The 19,574-nt window shown below is 41.1% G+C and overlaps 1 protein-coding gene across 10 annotated transcripts in view; it reads right to left on the bottom strand.

Annotated features, from left to right (window-relative positions):
* Positions 1-19,574, bottom strand: part of LOC119495340 (protocadherin-15-like) — a 306,048-nt gene that overhangs the window by 14,130 nt on the left and 272,344 nt on the right. For 9 of the 10 annotated variants that reach the window (XR_005208451.1, XR_005208452.1, XM_037781707.1 and 6 more), the window contains 6 exons: positions 14,887-15,102; positions 12,258-12,346; positions 9,964-10,140; positions 5,805-6,023; positions 4,430-4,438; positions 2,300-2,419 (listed from right to left, as the gene is read on the bottom strand). Coding sequence is in view for 8 of the 10 variants with exons in the window: in XM_037781707.1 (XP_037637635.1) it covers positions 2,300-2,419; positions 4,430-4,438; positions 5,805-6,023; positions 9,964-10,140; positions 12,258-12,346; positions 14,887-15,102 (830 nt within the window). In the remaining 2 variants the exon portion in view is untranslated. Of the gene's footprint in view, positions 1-614; positions 621-2,299; positions 2,420-4,429; positions 4,439-5,804; positions 6,024-9,963; positions 10,141-12,257; positions 12,347-14,886; positions 15,103-19,574 lie in introns of all 10 variants that reach the window. The other variant, XM_037781705.1, reaches the window with a different exon arrangement.

The raw sequence follows: 19,574 nt of genomic DNA on the forward strand, positions 1-19,574 counted from the left end.
AGGTATTTATTAGGGCTGTCAAAGTTAACGTGTTAACGTGTTTTAACGCCACAAATGTATTTAACTCATTAAGGTAACTTGGTTTTTAGGTTGTAGTGGTGCTCAGGGTTAGATACTGGTATCATATGAAACTAATAAACCTAAGGAATCCATTGGTACCAACCATGTCATATAGGTTGTTGAGAAGGAGGCTAAATAAAGTTCAAAGTCACGCTAAATTCTGGCGAGAAAAAAATGTTGAATTGATTTCCAATAATTAATATTTACCTACATTTACATAAAGCAGCATATTTGCCCACTCCCATGTTGATAAGAGAATTAAATACTTGACAAATCTCCTTTTAAGTTACATTTTAAACAGATACAATATGTGCGATTAATTTGCAAATAATCGTGATTAACTATTTCAATCAATTGACAGCCCTAGTATTTATTCATACACAGGGGTATTAATGGTAAAAGAAACATCCTGCCAGGTACTAACCAAAATCGTATCTATATATGTTCAGCAAAAGCTATAAGCAAGAGGGGAAACGAGGGTGCTGCTCCTGTGCTATATTTACATATAATACTGATCATAGACCTAAGACGTCATATGTTTTGGGATTACTTACTGCAGTCTGAATCCAGAGAGACAGGGGAATAGAAATGATGGAGAAGACAGAAACACAGACAGATGGTAAGAAGACTAAAGCAGAAATGTCAGAGGCGTGGATGAAGCGTAAGCTCAAGAGTACGTCAATACCGAACTGATTTATTTGCTGTGTGCATCTGGGAGTATGCGGGACTGTTGCCACAAACACACACACACACACACACACACACTATACCTTTCTGCATAGTAAACTTTGTTTTACACATGGAGTCTTTTAATGGGGTTGTTTATAGGACCAACTCCTCTTGGAAAATAAACCCCAAATAAACGTTGTTCGGCTACAATACAATCCCCACGAGAGCTGTTCTCCTGGTACAGAAAAGCTTCTGCTTGTTGTTGAGTGTTGGTCAACATCTGTTGTAAACACTGCAGAAGCTCTTTACAGTTTGCCGTTAAATTTCCATTTTCTTTTTTTAACAGCGATTGTGATGTTAATAGCATTATTTCTTTAACATGGTGTAAATCAAAATGATTAAACCCAGCGGGGCGGCAGTTTCAATTCAATTTAATCTAGTTTAAAACTCATTTAATCAGCGAACATTAACATTTCATTACACGTTCGGGGTAGTATTTAAAATGGAAGGTGAAATCCGACGGCAAAACACTGGACATAGAGGCCAGCTCAGGAAGCATTCAATGTAGGTATTAATCAAAGGAAAGTTTAATGTAATTCATGAAAACCAATTATCAAGCAAAGGTCTATATAGAGTGGTGCAGGGATGATGTATTTTTGAAGGCCAACCCGGAAGTTTAAATCGCACAGGCAGAAAATGAGCTCTGTGGCAAACAAACGTTTATGATACTTACACATTCTGTAATATAATCTCAACAAATGAACTCCACTTTATGGTTTTTGAAGTGTAAATGCCATCGCCAGAAATAAAAAAGCTAATGTTAGGCTATAAACAAACTACACCACAGTGCATGAACGCGAGTATACGCAACGAGGCTGTAAAGGCGGACGAGTAGGCATGATGGCGGTTAGTAGTCTTATTTAGTCACTTGTTAACAACCTTTTTTGTAAGACACATAAAAGCTTCAGAATTCACGAGTTGGATATTTTCTGGCGTATTTTGTCGTAGAACAAAATGTGAAAATCTCTCGTGAAACGGAAGTGCTAAAATGCGAACTCCTTTCCGGGTTTTAAGACTCATTCCTGCAGCACTCTATTTGTTTGTATTTCCAGTCAACTATGCGTAATTTTATGAAGTTAAACACACTCTTACCTTCATACCTGCATACGCAGTCAAATTAGGAACACATATATTAGCTGAAGTCTGATCACCGGCTGTGCTGCGGCACACAGCGTGGTTTGCAAACATCTAAAGTGGATCACGGTTAGAAAGCCAAAGAGTAGAGGGATCCATTGAAGCAGGTACTAACATGTCTAAAGCAGTAGGTGGATGTCTGAGGTCAACATGCAGAGCTGCCAGTGGTAATTTTAGAAGAGTGGAGGGATATGATTTTGAATCCTAGACAACGTTTGGTGTAAAAATCAGGAAAATACCGAGGCAGTAGTCCTAGCATTCAACCTGAAAGCATGTCTTTTGATCAGAAATTCAAAGAAAGGAACCTGCAAGTACCTGTTTATCATGGGAACAAGTGGGATGGGAGGTAGATAATAAAGGGTCAGAGTTGACTCACATGCTGCTGTCGCCCAGCTCCTCATAGAGGTTAGCAGTGGGAGCACCCGCTGGGGGTGCTTTCCCTCCTGGTGGTAAAGCCATCTGAATCCTGGCAGTTTTGGCACACTCTGCCTGTCGCCTGTGCAAAATGTTCACATTAACAATCACCAAGATACTGTGTTTCTACACCACATGCAAAAAGTAATTAAAAAGAAAAACCCTCATACACAGAAATGCAAAGAAAAATCAACCCAAAATACAAGTCTTTTGTTTCCTTCACATTTCAGGTAGTTAAGAATGAACTCGTCCTTTCTAGAACAGTGCGGTTAAAAAGTGAGCAGAAGCCAGACACATCACTTATGCATGAAGTCTCTGCCATGAATTAACCATGTGTTTTCACAAGGCATTTTTGCAAAAAGCAGGCACATTCACTAACTGGTGGTAAAACTAAAGTTACTGTGTTGTTCTGTCATGTCTAAAGAGATGTTGAGGAGAGGAAATGAATAACTCCATATAGTGGGATGTGGTATAGGTAACATCTATTCTTATCTTATGTTGACGCAAAGCTGCATTGAGTTTTTTTGAATGGTAAGGTCAGAAAAGAGATTCCAAAACTAAACTAAACTTAGTTTGTTCAACTCTCTTCACCAGCTAATTGTTTACTCTGAAAGCTGCGTAGAGCTCCAAATGTTGATTCTGAATGGGATTGGCAGTACTAGCAATCCTTTCCCCCTTTAGGAAGGTTTTTGTTTCTGTATTAATACCAAACATATAGCTTAATGGAGCTTTAAGCATGGGTACAACACAAGCACAACACATAAGTGTTTTAGATATCAAGGGAGCATGACAATTTAGTCATGTAAGTCAGATTTTAAAGTCTATAGCCTGCAATTCTCCATGACAGTCATAGAAAATAACATTGATTAGTATTAGTGTTGTTACGGTACTGGAATTTCTAACTTCGATTCACTACCTTGAAAAATATCGATACAGATTTGGAACCATTTTCGACACCACGGGGAAAAATGTACACAACATTGAGTGTTTTAGATTTTTATAAAAAGATGAATAACGGTGTGTGTTTTTGCGTCAACTCGCTGTCGGAGAGCAGCGAGAGCAGAAAGCACAGCTGGTCCCCATGTATCGGTACTACAGAAAATGAGTAATGAAACAGTTTCAAATATTCAGTATCGATACATTGATATTTTTCACAACGCTAATTAGTATGATCCCTAACAACTAAAAAGTTATTGTATTATTACTAGGGATGTTAATAATTAACCGTTTAACCGTTAACCGACATTAAGCATTTTAACCAATTAACGCTACCGGTTAAAACGGTTAAAAAAAATGTTAATAATCGTTATCGTTAATCCGGACAGACAGAGTGTCGTTACGCCGGGCAGACACACAGCGGACAACCTGCTCAACTAAACTAAATGTGCGGTGGAGACTTTTACTGGGAAAGTGTCTGCTTGCTAAATTAACGCTCCCGGACGGTGAACTGGAGACAGTAAACGCAGCATACGCTCCCATACACTCCCATACGGGTGATCTAGGGACTCAGTCGTCTGTTGTCCTCATGCACTGCAGCTGGCGCACCGCTGCATGCGAGGCACAAATCTTATCGTTTAACGGTTAATAATCGGTATACGAGGGTCGGTTATCGGTTAAGAACATTTTTCAAAATTAGCATCCCCTAATTAGTACCTTTTATTTGTTTCCAACTACGTGTTTTTAGAGTTACATTCTGCGTGATTATACTATTCTTATCTAGTAGGTCTAACATTAATGCACATGCAGAACTGATGGGGAACAGGTTTTAGTGACAAGTGTAACCTAAGTAAGAGGATATTAGTACAGAACTATGAGTCTGGTTGACTTTGTGTTGATTGTCCTTTTGAATTTCATCAGATTTTCCACATGAAGAGAAACTGACAAATTGAACATTCATTCTGTAACCTACACGATGAATCAGCGTCGCTTTATGCCATTAGCTAGCATGCATTTTGTACATCATCTTCGCACATTCAACTCGTCTTTAAATAACTAATGAATAATGAAGATGAGAGGAACTGTACTTGTCACACACACTTCAAGCAATGAAAGAGGGATCACTTATAAAACATGAATAAGAATAATTACTTACTCTTTGAACCTGGTTATAGGTTTTGATTCAGAAGAAAGGAGAGGAGACAGGGAGAGAGAGAGAGAGATAGGGGACACAAAAAGATGAGTAATTACATCATTTGTGAGTGTAACCCCATACAATTTGAATGCTAGCAGGTAATAATGTTGGGAGGTGACATATGTTAGATTAAACAATGACCATTATTCATGCAATCCTTTCTAAGACAACAAAAGACATTTGTAGAACACACAATGTTTATCTATTTAACCACAAAACAGGAGAAAAAGTTTCTGTACGCTCTCCCCAATTTCTATGCAAAGTAGGAAGCACTCAAGCCTCCAGCAGTGACTGCAGGGCTACATGCGTTGCTTTCTTCTTAAGTGAATCTTCTATGCTTCGCATCAACATTACTTATTCACAACAAAATTCAATTATTCCACATGAATAAACAGAATCATGTTTTAAATATTACGCTCATTCCCAAATTTAGGCAACGGCGACTAATGTTGACACACGAAAACAATTATTTCCTAAATCATTTCATTTTACCAAAGCGATGACGCCAACAACAGAGTGCCATCTGCTGTGACAGTTTGCGTGTTAGGTCTAATGTCACCATCAACAGCTTTCTGCTGTGTGCTTGGTCTGTGCATTTGCGAAAGGACAACCACTCCGCCCATCTGCCGTAAATAAACATTTCCCCAACATCACCGTTTATGGAGCATTTGCAGCATACCGACGATTAGAGGGGATAAGAGTCTGACAACCAACAGTTCAACTATCTCACCTTTAAAACAAAAAAAATGCTTTAGTAATCCGCACAGTGTGTGCGCGTTGAGAGAGACAGAGCAAGCCAGACACTGTTTATTGTGTGTGTGTCAGGCAGAGATGATTAAGTAGCGTGAAGACGCACTGTGACGGTCACAATTGGCTGTAGATATTTGTCACAAATGAGTGTTAATTAATCTGCTTTCACAGAGCATGAGCAGGGAGATTAGCCCAGCAGAGTGCGCAGTCAGCATGTCTGATGAGAGGGAGGGAGATAGAGATAGAGAGAGGGACACACACAAAAAGGCAGCAACCAAGCAAGAAGTGCACTCGATTTATCTTAAATACTTGACAAATACCCTTTTCAACAATGCTGTTTGTGGTTTTGCTGGCTCTATTCTAGCCGGCCGCAGGGTACAGGATGTAAACAATGGTTTATATTTCAACAATAAATATCTGATTTATCTGAGAGGAGCAAACGCTTCAGCTGAAACCGAGTGTAACACAATATCTCCCAATACAGTGGTCTGCTTGATGAAAATGTATTTCCCACTTAATGACCTGACAACCGGTTAAAGATGATTAATCGATTACAGAAGATGACTACTGATGCGAGAGTACTCACTGTTTGTAGGTGACCATGACGATGAGGATGGCAGGGATGCAGCAGAGGATGATGATGATGGCAAGGGCCAGGAGAGCTCCCTCTGTGTAGCCCACAGCCTGCGCCGCCTTCTTCACGCTGGCCACAATGTCTGGAGAGCGGATCTCGAGGACGCGGCCGCCCTCCCCCAGTAACGGCTGGAACTCTTTGTTGATTTCCAGCACATTCCCATCGAGAAATCTGTGATTTATAACGCATCTTGAGATCAGGAGAAGAAGTGGCTTTCTAGCAGCACAGTTAATGTCTCTTGAATATCAGATTTATCTTAAAGTGGCTACAATCAATAGTTTTGTAAAAACAATGTATCAAGTGATGATGTGAAAACAATGAGACAATGTGAAAGTGATGATCCCACAGAGAGTTATCGCATGAATCTGCAGCTCGGCTTTACACAGCTTTATAGCGAGTTTCAGCTCATTGTTTAGCTGTCCAGCTCTCAAATTTACTGTTTTGGTTCGCTCTCACAGCTCTGATAGCGTCGTTTTTCACTGCAGCAGGCAGCTGTTTGCAGAGGGAAAGTTCTGTAAACCCATTGCACACAACCTACTTATGACAGATGACACAGCTGGTGACTAGTGACCAGCTGAGGAGAGAGACCCAAAACAGAGCTAAAAGAGTGTAACTGTTTGCTAAGAAGGTTGCCATATCAACTTCAAATGTGCATAATACATCAACAACTTGTTTCCGCTGTCCCCAAGTGGCCAAAAAAACAAACAAATCAGTTATTGCAGGCTTAAGTATCTCATCTGCTGAGAGACAATCATTTCAAGGTCAGTGGCATCTGGTAATTTAGATCATCACATTATGAGTGATGTAAAAGCGAACCGGGGATCTGCATACTGATCATAGAAATACATTTTCATCTTTAAAGGGATGGTTTGGGTGTTTTGAAGTGGGGTTGTATGAGGTACTTATCCACAGTCCATGTATTACCTACAGTAGATGACGATCGGCAGGCCCCCAGCTTGGAAAAGCAGACAGGAGTTACTGCACGGAACCAAAGCAATGTATTGCTGTGGACGGGGCCGGCAGCAAAACGTATTTTAGCCACCTAAAAGAAAGGCCCACCTTAAAAAATCAATATCAGTTGAAGTGTATGCTGTATTTCGAAAATGTTCGCTTTACTTTGCCGTGAGACAGCTATACAGTCTATATATTTCTGACGGGGAACTGAAGCCGTTATCTATGCTCTTGCCAGATCAGCCAGACTCCACTGAAAAAAAAATAAACTTTACATCGCAGAATATGGGAGTAACTAGTCTACCGCTACGTCGATCGGTTAGTTGGTTTGTGTTATTTGCTTATTTTGGATTCAGCGACCCCCCGTGTTCTGCGAGGTAAAATTACAGGTTTTTACAATGAAATCTGGTGGCTTTGGCGAGAGCATAGATGGATTCAACGGCTTCTGTTCCTCGTCAGAAAGGGCTGTCTGACGGCAAGGTAAACCAGAGAAAATATTCTACTTATAGTGTGCACTTAAACTGATATGGATTTGTTTAGGTGGGCCTTTCTTTTAGGTGGCTAAACTACGTTTTGCTGCCGGCCCCGTCCACAGCAGTACATTGCTTTGCTTCCGTGCGGTAACTCCTGTCTGTTTATCCAAGCTGGGGGCGTGCTGACCATCATCTACTGTAGGTAATACACTGACTATGGATAGGTACCTTATACAACCCCACTTCAAAGCACTCAAACTATCCCTTTAAGTGTAATATATGTGTCAAAAAGAGGTAAATGAAATACTATATACTATATTAAAAATAGTGTGACCTATCTACCAAAAATGTGTTAATTCACACTCCTACAGATTTTCAATTACAGACATGTAGCAGAATTTGCCTCAATGTTGTAGTAAATGCAAACAAGCAATCCACCCACTGTTCTTCCAATGTTGTTTTGTAGCAATAACCCGAGTGGCTTTCAAACATTCTGCTCCACAAAGGAGCGAGCACACTGCCACATCCAATTACTGTCATTTTTGTTTTTCTATAGGTGAATGAATGAGCGGAGATGAAGGTTATCAACTGGCTTCTCTGGCAATCTATCCTCTAGAGAGGTCAAATGGTAGACGGCGCTGTATTCAAGGTGGCATAAGGACTCTGTAATGCAAGAATCCACCCGCTATGTTGTCTTTCTCTTTCTCCCTCTGTGATCTGACAGCAAAGTCACAGATATATTACATGCAATTACCCCACAACATTGTCAGACATGCACTGCATGCATAAAAAGCCTTTCTCCTCTAGTCAAAATGATTTCCCTGACAGTATCTGTATCTAAGGATGCAGCTTCATATTAAAGCAGGGATGGAGTGAGCCTCTTTTAAAATTAGCTTGGCTCTCTTAAAAGCTGCCACTTGCGATAACGGCGACGGTCACTAGTTTTGGTTAAAAAACAATGCTGTTCCTATGACACAAGTGTCACACTTCCAAAGGCTCCAGCCTCAATCCCCCACTTAAAAAACAGTTGAGGCACTCCTCTGATGGTCAAGGACACCAAGATAATGTTTATAGATTAATTCAGTGCATACACAAAGCACCTCTAAATGTCATTTGAGTGGAAGCATTTCCAAATGAAATGGTCACAACTCATTCCAAAGAGAAGGATGCAGTTTCTTAGGAGCCACACACAAAACAGAACTGGCAGTAACCATATGAGGAGAAATAAAGACAGCAGATGGTGTCAGATAGCTCAATGTAAGGCAAGCAGCAGAGCAAATTGATAGAGAGTGAAGGGGAAGACTCATAAGGGCGGTGTTTCCTATTGATTGTCAACTTCACATGCTCTGATGGGGTTGCCTTTTTAGATTGGTGTCTGAGAGAAGGGCTAAGAGAAATGAGAAAAGGTGAGATTGTCCTCAGGTGCCAGCTCAGGTCTTTTTGGCTGGACCACAGAGGGCCAGCCCTACAAACGCAAAAGTCTGTCACGGAGTGATTGACCGAGTGATGAAGTAACACGACTGGTCGGCCGATTGTTTGAGTTTCCTTATTGGCCGTTGCTCTTTCAAAATGAAAAGGCGGGAACAGTCCTTTGTTTACGTTTTCAGGGGGGCGTGTCAGCGGTTCCACTCACCGGCGCGATTGCTCCTCTATCGCCAAATTTCCACCAGATATGGTGACGGAGGGCGTCTCAATGCTTTCCATTCATTTCCTATGGAAAGCAGGAGAAGCAGTCCTCCAGTGCATGTTGGGAGTGTTGCGGCGAGTTGGAAAGGGTCTGTATTTGCATAAAGTCGAAAAATCTCAAGTTTATGCAAATGAGCCCGTCCAGCGCGAAACTTGGACCAAGCTGTCAAACTAGGCAATCTAGTTCTAAAATGAAACAAGATTCAGCAGTGGAATCGCCTATTTCTTGCTTGAAATATTTTGAGAAGTAGATTTTGATGGATTGTTTAGACGGAATAACAGAAAGGTTATGCGCAGGCCGCCATGTTGTTTCAAGCACCGGCAAGCGGAAAACCAGGGACCAATCAGGTGCATGCCACGATAGGGTGCGTCACCGCTTTAACGGCCATGAGATTGGAGCAGCGCGTCCTCTATTCTCCTCGCCAGACCTGTTGGACATGTACCGCTGGATTTAACATTATAAACATGACCACTCTAGGTTTTGACCGAGTCTTCTCTTCTCTGAAGGGATGAAAAATGTCTTGTAAAGCACTTTTTCTAGGTTGCTTTAATAGCGTATGAACATGGCCTCTCAGCGGTCAAACAGAAACAGAAATCTCTCCATCTCGATGTCCCAAACAAAAGGAATAAAATGTATTGCTGTCACATCTCCAGGCTCTTTGAGGCGCTGGCATGACGGATTGAACGTAATGATTGAAATACTCTCTGCTTCTCTCTCACTTTGTCCCTCCCGAACCTCGCCCCCCCTCCTTTTTCTCCCTTACATCTGCCCCTCTTCTATGACATATGGAAGACTTGCTACACCTGCAGGATAAACACGGTCTTATGAAGAAAGTAAAGGCAGAGAAAAAATGGAGACACTATAGAGGAGGAAGCCATGGGGAGCCTGCTGACTCACTGTATGGACGGAGGGTAAAGAGAGACTGCAGGGAAGACGGCACAGCGGGGACATTAGGATATAAATTTGACTGTACTTTTTGTAATAAAATACTCCCACTCACTTGAAGAGCTCCTTGGGCGAAATGGCCCTGTTGGTGAGCGGGTCAATCGCGTACACCATCAGGTCCGACTTACTGTAGTCCTCTAGTTCAAAGCCATCGCCATGACGACGCGGCCCAATTGACTCTACAATCACCTTGGCACCTGGAATCTGGTCCTGGACGTGGCGCTCCAGAATCCTGAATTGAACACAAAACCACAACTTATATAAAAAAAAGGCAATAACGGTGTAAATACAAAAAAAGCAATTAATGCCTAGACCTATATAAGACAAAATCCAGGTTTGCATTAGTTCAAACCATTTCTGGCACCTCTGTGCCCAAAGCAATACAAGAGCCACCAATCTTATGTGCTCCATTCTGGCAATGATTGGGATGCTTTCTGCTTCTCCACACTGGGCTCTTGGCAAAGGAAGACTTTGATAATCCTTTTCAGGCACGGAGAAATCCACACCTCAAATTACAGCCAATAAAGGAAAGCCTTGCCGTCAGCCTTTGCCAAAGTGGATAAACAGTTTGAGCACTCAGGTAAAATGGCCCTGGATCATCACCAGCTCCGTGCAAAATCGCAGACCTCTCAAATGCCATCACTGCAAAGAGCTTAACATGACTAATGTGTGTTTTTCAGCCTAAAGAGCGGTGTCACTTGTGTGGGAGAGACATAACAAGCTCTTGAAAAACAACTATTAACACCCATTTGCCTTTCAGATCGACTAATTAGACTAAACACGGTGTCCCAACGGCGGCGAAAAAAGATTTGTCATGAATCTTTATCATTAATTAATTTAGACCAGGAAAACAGACTCTAGAGGACTCAATAGACTCAACAGTCTCATTGGCTAATCAATGACTTTAATTGATTGGTCAATGGTTATTGGAAAAACAACAGACAAGTTGTACGTAATACTAATTCTGATTAGTTCCTGTTTGTTTTAATTGTCGTTTGGCACAACTGAATCCTAAATGTCACTCCAGGCCTTCAAAAATACCTTGAACTAAGTTCACCTCATATCATAGTACTGCACAAAAAGATGCAATTCATTTTCCAGTGTCCCTGCTTCCTGAGATCAATTAACAAAGGGAATATTAGAGGGCAAGGAAATGTACTGTAATTAATATGTTGCGTGGACGAGAACGGGATAAAAGATGAGGTGATGGGCATCGCTTGAAAGGTGAATATTTCCCCTTACACAGTGGCTTGCTTGATATTAAAGGGACTGTATGTAACTTTTTACACATATAAATCATTTTTTATTGCCAATGTGTGAACAGGTTGTAACCTAACCTAAAAAAATGAGACCTTCTGTGACTTTCTGGTTTTCCTCTATCAGCCTGCAGACTGCTTTTAATGTGAAGAACCCTGGCCTGTTTTTCCGGGAAAATCCAACGGATGTGACGTCATGCGCGCTCCCGAGTGCCTTAGCTATAGCTAGCATTCGGTTAGAAATGGAGTCCCCCACCACAACTCAGACTTCAACACAAACTCCACAGAAGCACAAAAAAAACTCGAAAGTCATATCTAGTGAAGCCCTTCTTTCAAAACAAGAATGTGACCGATGTCGGGCACAAACTAGTGTTGTGGGAGAATAGCAAAGCCAGTGTGAAGAGTGTGTCTGCACGTAGGAAGTGAGTGGTGAAGCAAGAGAGATTGAGCGGTGGCGAGTGTGTGAGAAAAAGAGCGAGCAGTGGAGCAGAAGAGAGATAGTTTAGCTTTGAGAATATCAAGGGAATGTACACTGGAAGTTGCAGTTTGTGCAGAAATGTGTCGTGTTTCCCTGCTGCTGAGTGAAGTGACGGAGCTCCGGAGCCTAACGTTATCGACTCCGGTCCAGGAGACCAGAACTACGGTGACTCCCCTGTGTCTTCTGACCACGGTCGGGAGGCTGAAGCAGGAAAAGTTTACACTGGGATCAACATCGGCAAGGACCTTCGATTCATGGAGGGACCTTCGTTTGGTGAATTAACATTACTGCCAAGCATGTGAAATATATAGTGATATTGTGGATTTAGCTGGCTAATGTTGCTTACGTTAATCAACATAATGTTAAACATGATGCCTGTCAATCACTTTCAGTGTTGTGTGTCGGTAGTGCGAGCAACAGGACGCTGACTGTTGTTGACTTAGCGGCCACAGGTGCCATTGTTAACAAGCAGTTTCTCATTGTTACAGAGAGTACATTGAAAATGAACACAAAAATGTACTCCTAGCATTATACAAACACCAATATTGGTTACTTCTCATGTAACAGGGTATTTGTTTTTTTTTCATACTTCAATCAAGGTAAATGCTGTCTTACCGAATGATCTCCTCCCTATTCTCCTCCACTAAGGTGGGTGGGACGGTGGATACAACAACTTGCATGTCCAACGCGTTGACCACAGAAACCTGAGAGAGTAGGATAGAGGGAAAGACAAAGAGAAATAAAGGAGCAAGAGGTAAAACAGACAGCAGAAAATAGAGATAAACAGCTAGTATGTCACATACGCTCTACTGTGAGTTTGGTTGACTCATTCAAATGCTTCTGTCGGTGGATCAAATGGAACCCTCTAATTGCCTGCTTGCTGCCATGTGGCAAACTTAACAGGACTTAATTCTGATGCCGCAGTTAAGTGCATGCATAGGCAACAGCCTCTGTGCTCTGAAGCCAAATCTCCCATGCGACTCCTGTGAAATTAGGTTTCCCCTTGAAAATTAACGAGCACCATGGTTACGCACTCGCTGCTCTCCCATACCCAGGCAATGTCCCACACCCTCCTTCTGTCTCGTTAGAGGCTTGTTAGCCAGACATATTTCAATGAAACGAAAAATAAGCCTTCCCACAGACAGGAAAGATAAGCATTGAATTGGGAGCAAAGCTGAGCTCAATCACAGTGTGTGCGTGGGGAAATTATTGGGAAATAGAAAGGCACACAGAGACGAGAGGCACACATTTAGGCAAACACACAGACACGCACACGGGCACAAACAGATGCACGTAATGTGTACACAGATAATACACACGGCTGAAAGAAAGAGTCTAATTGGATCATCAGCCAGTGGCAGAGGCCACATGTTGTGTGTCCTGTACCTACTGTGAATAATTCAATAGACTGGAATCAAAACATTTAGCACTGAGTAAACAAAAAAGCATCATTTAGGCTCGTGATGAACAAATTAGTATGAAGAAAAACAGAGCAGAGACTTCAAAATCCAAATATACAGTTTGTGGTTGCTCTTCATGGCAGGCATCTTTTGATATATTGAATTATTAAAACAGCAATTTATGCCTACAATTATACTTTTTAAAACATTACTCGATGACAACAATAACATGTTAAAGGATACTCCATTGATTTAAAGGGGACCTATAATGCTTTTGTGCTTTTTCCCATTCCTCTAGTGTGTTATATAGTTATATATAGTTCTACAGTTTTTTGTGCATGTAAAAGGTCGGCAAAGTGACAAAGCCCAAAGTCCACGCAAAAGGAGTTACTCTCTTCCACAGAAACACTGCTCCTGAACTGCCTGAAATGCCTTGATTGAAGTCCCGCCTTTTCTTCTGTAAGGTGGTGATGTCACCAAGTAACACATCTGCATAACGGCTAGATGGCACACCCTCAAACAAGGCCTATTGAAGGAGGCTGGGTCAAGCGTCTTCAACGCGTCATATCTTTGGGGGTATAACACATGCGCAGTAAAATCTTGTCTGCTACTCACCGAAATTGAGCCACTCGCAACGCACGACAACAGCTTCAGTTACACTGCGCATGTGTTATACCCCATACCCCAAGACCCATGTCCGCCCGTGTTCCAGCCTCCTTCCATAGGCCTTGCTCTCAAACAAAACCAGTTAGCACGGATGTGGAGTGGAGTCCAAAGAGGTTTGGGCCAGCTGACCAATCAGAGCAGACTGTGCTTTTCGGGAGGGCGGGTCAGGAGCTCAAAAAGAGCGTTTCAGACAGAGGGTAAAAAGAGGTGCTGCTGCACAGCCGGTATGAGAAAAGTAAAGTGCTTTTTGCACTTTAAAGCATGTTAACATATTCTAGTAGAAACCCAAAACACAGTATGCACCTGAAAAAAAACATAATAGGTCCTCTTTAATATTTCACTTCCATAAAGTAGCGGGACTTGAACGAGAAAATAGAACGGTCAAAATCTGTGCAGCAGACGCCAAGATATCCTGACTATTACTAGTATGGGTCAAACTCCAAAACACTGGAGCCTACACTTCCCATAATGCAACTTGAAATTGTCTTTCCTTAGACCCTCCCTACCTTGTCTTTCAAGCTCCACATGCACAGTTTATAATGCAGGCTTTCTATAAAAGAGGAATTTGACACTTTGCGAAAGATGCTTTTTGGCGGCGCGTTAGATAATCAATATAAGGCTATAGCTAGCTCTCGGTTAGTTTAGCACAAAGACTGGAAACAGATGTAAAAAAAAAACACCCTAGCTCTGTCCAATGCTAACAAGTCCAGCACATTACCCCTGTAGCTTCATATTTATTGCACAGACATCATAGTATCAATCTTCCTATCTAACTCTGCCAGAAAGTGAATAAAATCCCTAAAACCCAATCCAAGTTTACTAAATTAATGTCACACAAAACACATAACACTCCTCCTACAGAAGACCTTACTCAACAGTTTTCATGGGTTGTGCAGCACTCCCCAATGACTACTAAATTGACTTTGACATGTCAAATTGGTGGGATGCCCCTTTGATAAGTCTACTGTATCAATGACAGAATAATAGACAGGTGACATTGCAAACCAATTCCATATTTCAAAGGACTGTTCTCTGCAGATATACCAGGCTGTGGAAGCCACATACAACGTGCAATCAATATGCCACTGGTGTGCAAGTGACCAGTGTGCACACGTGCAGTATATATATTGATCATTACAAACATATACATATAACAAGGCACAATACTGGATACTCACCACCACTTCAGCACTGCTGCTGAGACCTATTCCATAGTCGTCTGTGGCAATGACTTCAAACCCGAAGTAGGACCTACGCATATTTCGAAACATCATGGCCGACTTGACGATACCCGTGTAGGTCTCGATGACGAAGCTGTCCTGGCCCTCTGTTGTGGGTGGGATAATCAGGCGGTATGCCATCTTACTGTAATTTCCAGTGTCCTTATCATTGGCCTGTAACACACATGTCGCACACACATACAAAGTTAGACAGGAAAAACTCTGTGTGCTATTCTCTAAACAATAGAAAAAGAGAAAACAATGTGTTATGGAAAGAAAAGATAATAATATAGTGCTCCAGGGATGACTTTTTTTTGTAGGCCAACCAGGAAGTTACAATCGCATGGGTTCCCTTGACAAAAAGGGACAATGGGATTTTTCCATTGGCTTTTGGATAATTGCAAAAAAAAAAGTTCTGTGGCAAACGAGGCTGTAAAGACGGACGAGTCAGCGTGATGACGTTTTGTGGTCTCATTTAGCCACTTGTAAGCAACCGCATTTTTTAAGACACGTAAAAGCTTCTAAATTCACGAGTGGGATATTTACTGACGTAGTTTATATCCTAGAATAAAATGCTAAAATCTCTTAAGCTTGTGTTAACCACAGACCTTATTTCAGGCATCCAACTAAAAACCCATTCAAAACCCATTGACTTCCACACGTGGGAACCGGAAGTGCAAAAATGCTAACTCATTTCCGGGTTTTATGACTCATTCCTGCACCGCTCTATTTGAGATTACAATAAACAGCCTGAGCCAGAATCCACCAATCATTGCTTGAGCTCTTGAGTTATGACAGTGGTTGTTTGGTTCCAAAGCATATTGCAATTTTGGCTGCTTCCCAATCAGAGATATCACAAGAGATTTTTGGTCTTTGACAGCCTGCTGTGACATCAGTGGATTGGGCCGGAAGAGCAATATGCTTGAAAGTCTGAACAGAAAACACTGCAGGCGGGGTTTTCATGTACAACCCTTCTTCCAAACCCCCCGTGTTGCATCAATCTTGCTGTTATTCATCACACAATCATTCTGCAGCCATGTGACAAATCTTGACAACAGACCACCAGAGCTGTCTCGTTATAGAACTTTGTTTTTCTCAGAGGCAGCATTGCCTGTTGTACATCCATGATTTGTTGCCATGGTGTTAAGTTATGTTATCTCATGAGGTCAAAACCATTGATTGACAACCACTATAACCTTGTGTTAAACTACAGCTGGTTGGAGTGGGAACCAGTGACAGTTTGGCACATTTTTATCCACTCTTTGAGAGGTCAAAGCGTGGAGTTGTCATTTGATGCATTGTTGTTATGAAAATATAAATTATAGCTGAAACAGAATCCAGGAAGTCTTGCTGGATAAATCGTCCCGATGAAGACCTAGATTCGATACACGTTGGTCTGTTTTATTTTCTATGCTCAGAAAATAAAATCACTGTATATTTTTTACCTGAAGATGGAGTGACTTGTTTTTTGTTTTTTTTCTCCATGGTTGTCTGCACCACTTAAGAACGATTTATCCAGCAAGACTTCCTGGATTCTGTTTCATGTACTTTTACCTGCCTTACTAAAGAGCACCTGTCGTGTGAGCCACCAGAACCAAGCAGCTCTGCCTTCCTCTGTTTTATAAACTATAAATTATAGCTGCTTGAAATTTGGGAAATCTATTACATCTATTAGTATGACTTTTTGATGTTTATGACATTTTCTTAAATCAAAGCAAGAAAATGACTGGGGCAAAAATCATTTAGTCCTCAAAAGCAACCGGATCATAATCTGCATGAAGCTTGTCAAACCACTCTGTGTCATTGTTGGCAAAACCACAGAAATCTCCCATCGACCTCTGAGGCACAAATTCTGACCGGCCACTGAGCTCACACACATCAATTTTCAGAGTGCCTGTCTGTAGCAAGTGACACTGATAAATAGGAGCAATCTCTTTTTTTTTCTCCAGCTTTTGGAAGAGGATGGGAGGGGGGGGAGGAGAGCAAGGTCCCAATGAAAGGGCTGCATAAATCAACAGAGTGAGATATCCTCGTTGGGAAAAGACAAATTTACCAAATATGTAACAGCATCATTTATGTAGGGCAAACCTTTTAAAGGACACTGTGGACACTGGGGGGAAAGTGCCACTGAGTGAGGTTTGTTTGTAACAAGACAGAAAGGGGAAAATGTATGAATTCCTGTGGTTTACATTAAAAATTCAAACATTAAGGCATCTGCTTGTTGTTTAAAAAAGAAGAAGCTTTTTTTTCAGTGTTTAGAACAAGGGGCCAAGCAGTCAAGAGGGCGCTGAAAAAAAGCACGTCATTTGGCTACCCATGAATCCAATTACTTACTGATTAAATAAGAGGGTCAAGTAAGTGCCACTAGGAGCAGGGTGTAATCATGCAATCAGGCTTTTCTTCTAAACAGCATTTTTAACTTGTTAATCACATATTTTTCACTTAACTTTTCCAAACCACTGAAATTAGACTTTAGCAGCAAACGAAGCAAACCTGTCTGGCATTGTAAAGTGCCTTTGCTTACATAAAAATATTTGCCAGTTACTGCTTGAGACAATAATATGATGATATGTACTATTTTTGTATCTATTTTTAAGTGTCAGAGTATGCCAAATGTTGACGATATTTCTAATGATTATCTCCAGAGAAGCTGGCGCTCAGTCTCATTACTAATGAAGTCAAGTACAAACATTTCACACTAGCCATACTCCAAAGAAGCCCTGGCCCATGGGGAAATTATAGATAGCACTTGACCCACAATTCTACACTTTGGTGTGTATTCCAAGTTTAAGGAAAGACAGGAAAGGGATTCTGAGATGGTCGAGTGGTTGAAGCCACTGCACAGTGTTCAGTCGATGATGATCTATTCAGCCATCTGTACTTCTGAGCCTACATGAAATGTGTTTTTCACCGGGGCAATCAGTCGATTAAAATATTAATCACGATTAACTGATGATTGTCTGTAGTTAATAGCAATTAATCGGAAATTAATAGCACATTTTTTTCTGTTCAAAATGTACCTTTAAGAGAGATTTGTCAGGTATACACTTATCAACATGGGAGTGGGCAAATATGCTGCTTTATGTAAACATATGTATTTATTTATTATTGGAAATCAATTAACAACACAAAACAATGACACATATTGTCCAGAAACCCTCACAGGTACTGCATTTAGCATTAAAAAAATATGCTGAAATCATAACATGGCAAACTGCAGCCCAACAGGCAACAACAGCTGTCAGTGTGTCAGTGTGTTGACTTGACTATGACTTGCTCCAAACTGCATGTGATTATCATAAAGTGGGCATGTCTGTAAAGGGGAGACTCGTGGGTACACATAGAACCCATTTTCATTCACATATCTTGAGGTCAGAGGTCAAGGGACCCCTTTGAAAATCGCCATGCCAGTTTTTCCTCGCCAGAATCTAGTGTAAGTTTAGAGCGTTATTTAGCCTCCTTCGCGAAAAGCCAGTATGACATGGTTCGTACCAATTTATTACTTAGGTTTTTTAGTTTTATATGATGCCAGTATCTTCACTCGTCCTAATAAATATACAACACACAAGCATTGATCATGCAACGTTTAACATTTTATATTCAAGTTTAAGGTACTGAGCTATTGAATTAATGTTCAAATAATACCTGTACTAACATTTTGACATTTACTGCAGGGGTTAATGTGTTTACATGATTTTACTACATTGATAGGCATTTCCTAAAATGTGTGCATGTCTTCACGTGCAATCATCTGTCTTGTAAATATGTGCTAAGCCCATGTTTCGAGTTGTCAAATGCAGTAAAGAATGATTCACATAGCTTTACCAAGTCCTTGAGGAATGTTTTGTCCTATGAGAGATTTTTTTTAAGTTATAACATAAAGATTAAGGATAAGCTCATTTCCTGCAGAAAAAGCAACCTAAGAGTTTTATTTGAGACCATCAATAAAATGAATATAATCCCCTGCTGCCTCTGGTATTCCGGTCTTCTTACTTTTAGAAAGCAACAAATTTCTTTTGGGGCTACAAGATGAGTGGCAGCTCCCTCCTCTGCATCCTTTGATGATTTGGGCTGATTTTCACATCTGCCGCAAGGTCTGAAATACTTTTCATGAATCTCCCTTCATGACGTTTGTACTCCTCAACTATCCTGCCAGATATTACACCTTCGTCTTTTCCTAAACATTCTCTAGACACCGTTGGCGTCCGTTATACTGTAAATAGCTCCCATGCTTCTGCACAGGTTCCAGTTTAATTTAAACTACTATAGTTACGGGCCACAGTTCCTCCCAATGAGGTTTCCTTTCACCTCCAGAATATTTGAAAAGATGTTAGTGAAATCCATAATACACTATAACTATGCTGTTGGTCTGTGCTGTGTTGTGACCACAAATAAGTGACACACAGTTCAAATGATTTTTGAGCATTCTTACGCAGCGTAAAACAGGCAAATTACCTGCATAAACCGCACCAAAGAGATGAAGATAAACACCGCCTTATATCCATTCTTATGTCTCCACTTGAACAAATGTCTTCTTTCTATCGTTAAGTAGATGATACATGGCTTAAACATCAGGTTCAAGGTACAGGCTACCTGTCCTACAAGACTATCATTAAGGATTAGATGGCCATCAATTTCCTTCAGCT

The sequence above is a fragment of the Sebastes umbrosus genome, chromosome 10 (genome assembly GCF_015220745.1).
Source record: "Sebastes umbrosus isolate fSebUmb1 chromosome 10, fSebUmb1.pri, whole genome shotgun sequence".
Lineage (NCBI taxonomy): Eukaryota > Metazoa > Chordata > Actinopteri > Perciformes > Sebastidae > Sebastes > Sebastes umbrosus.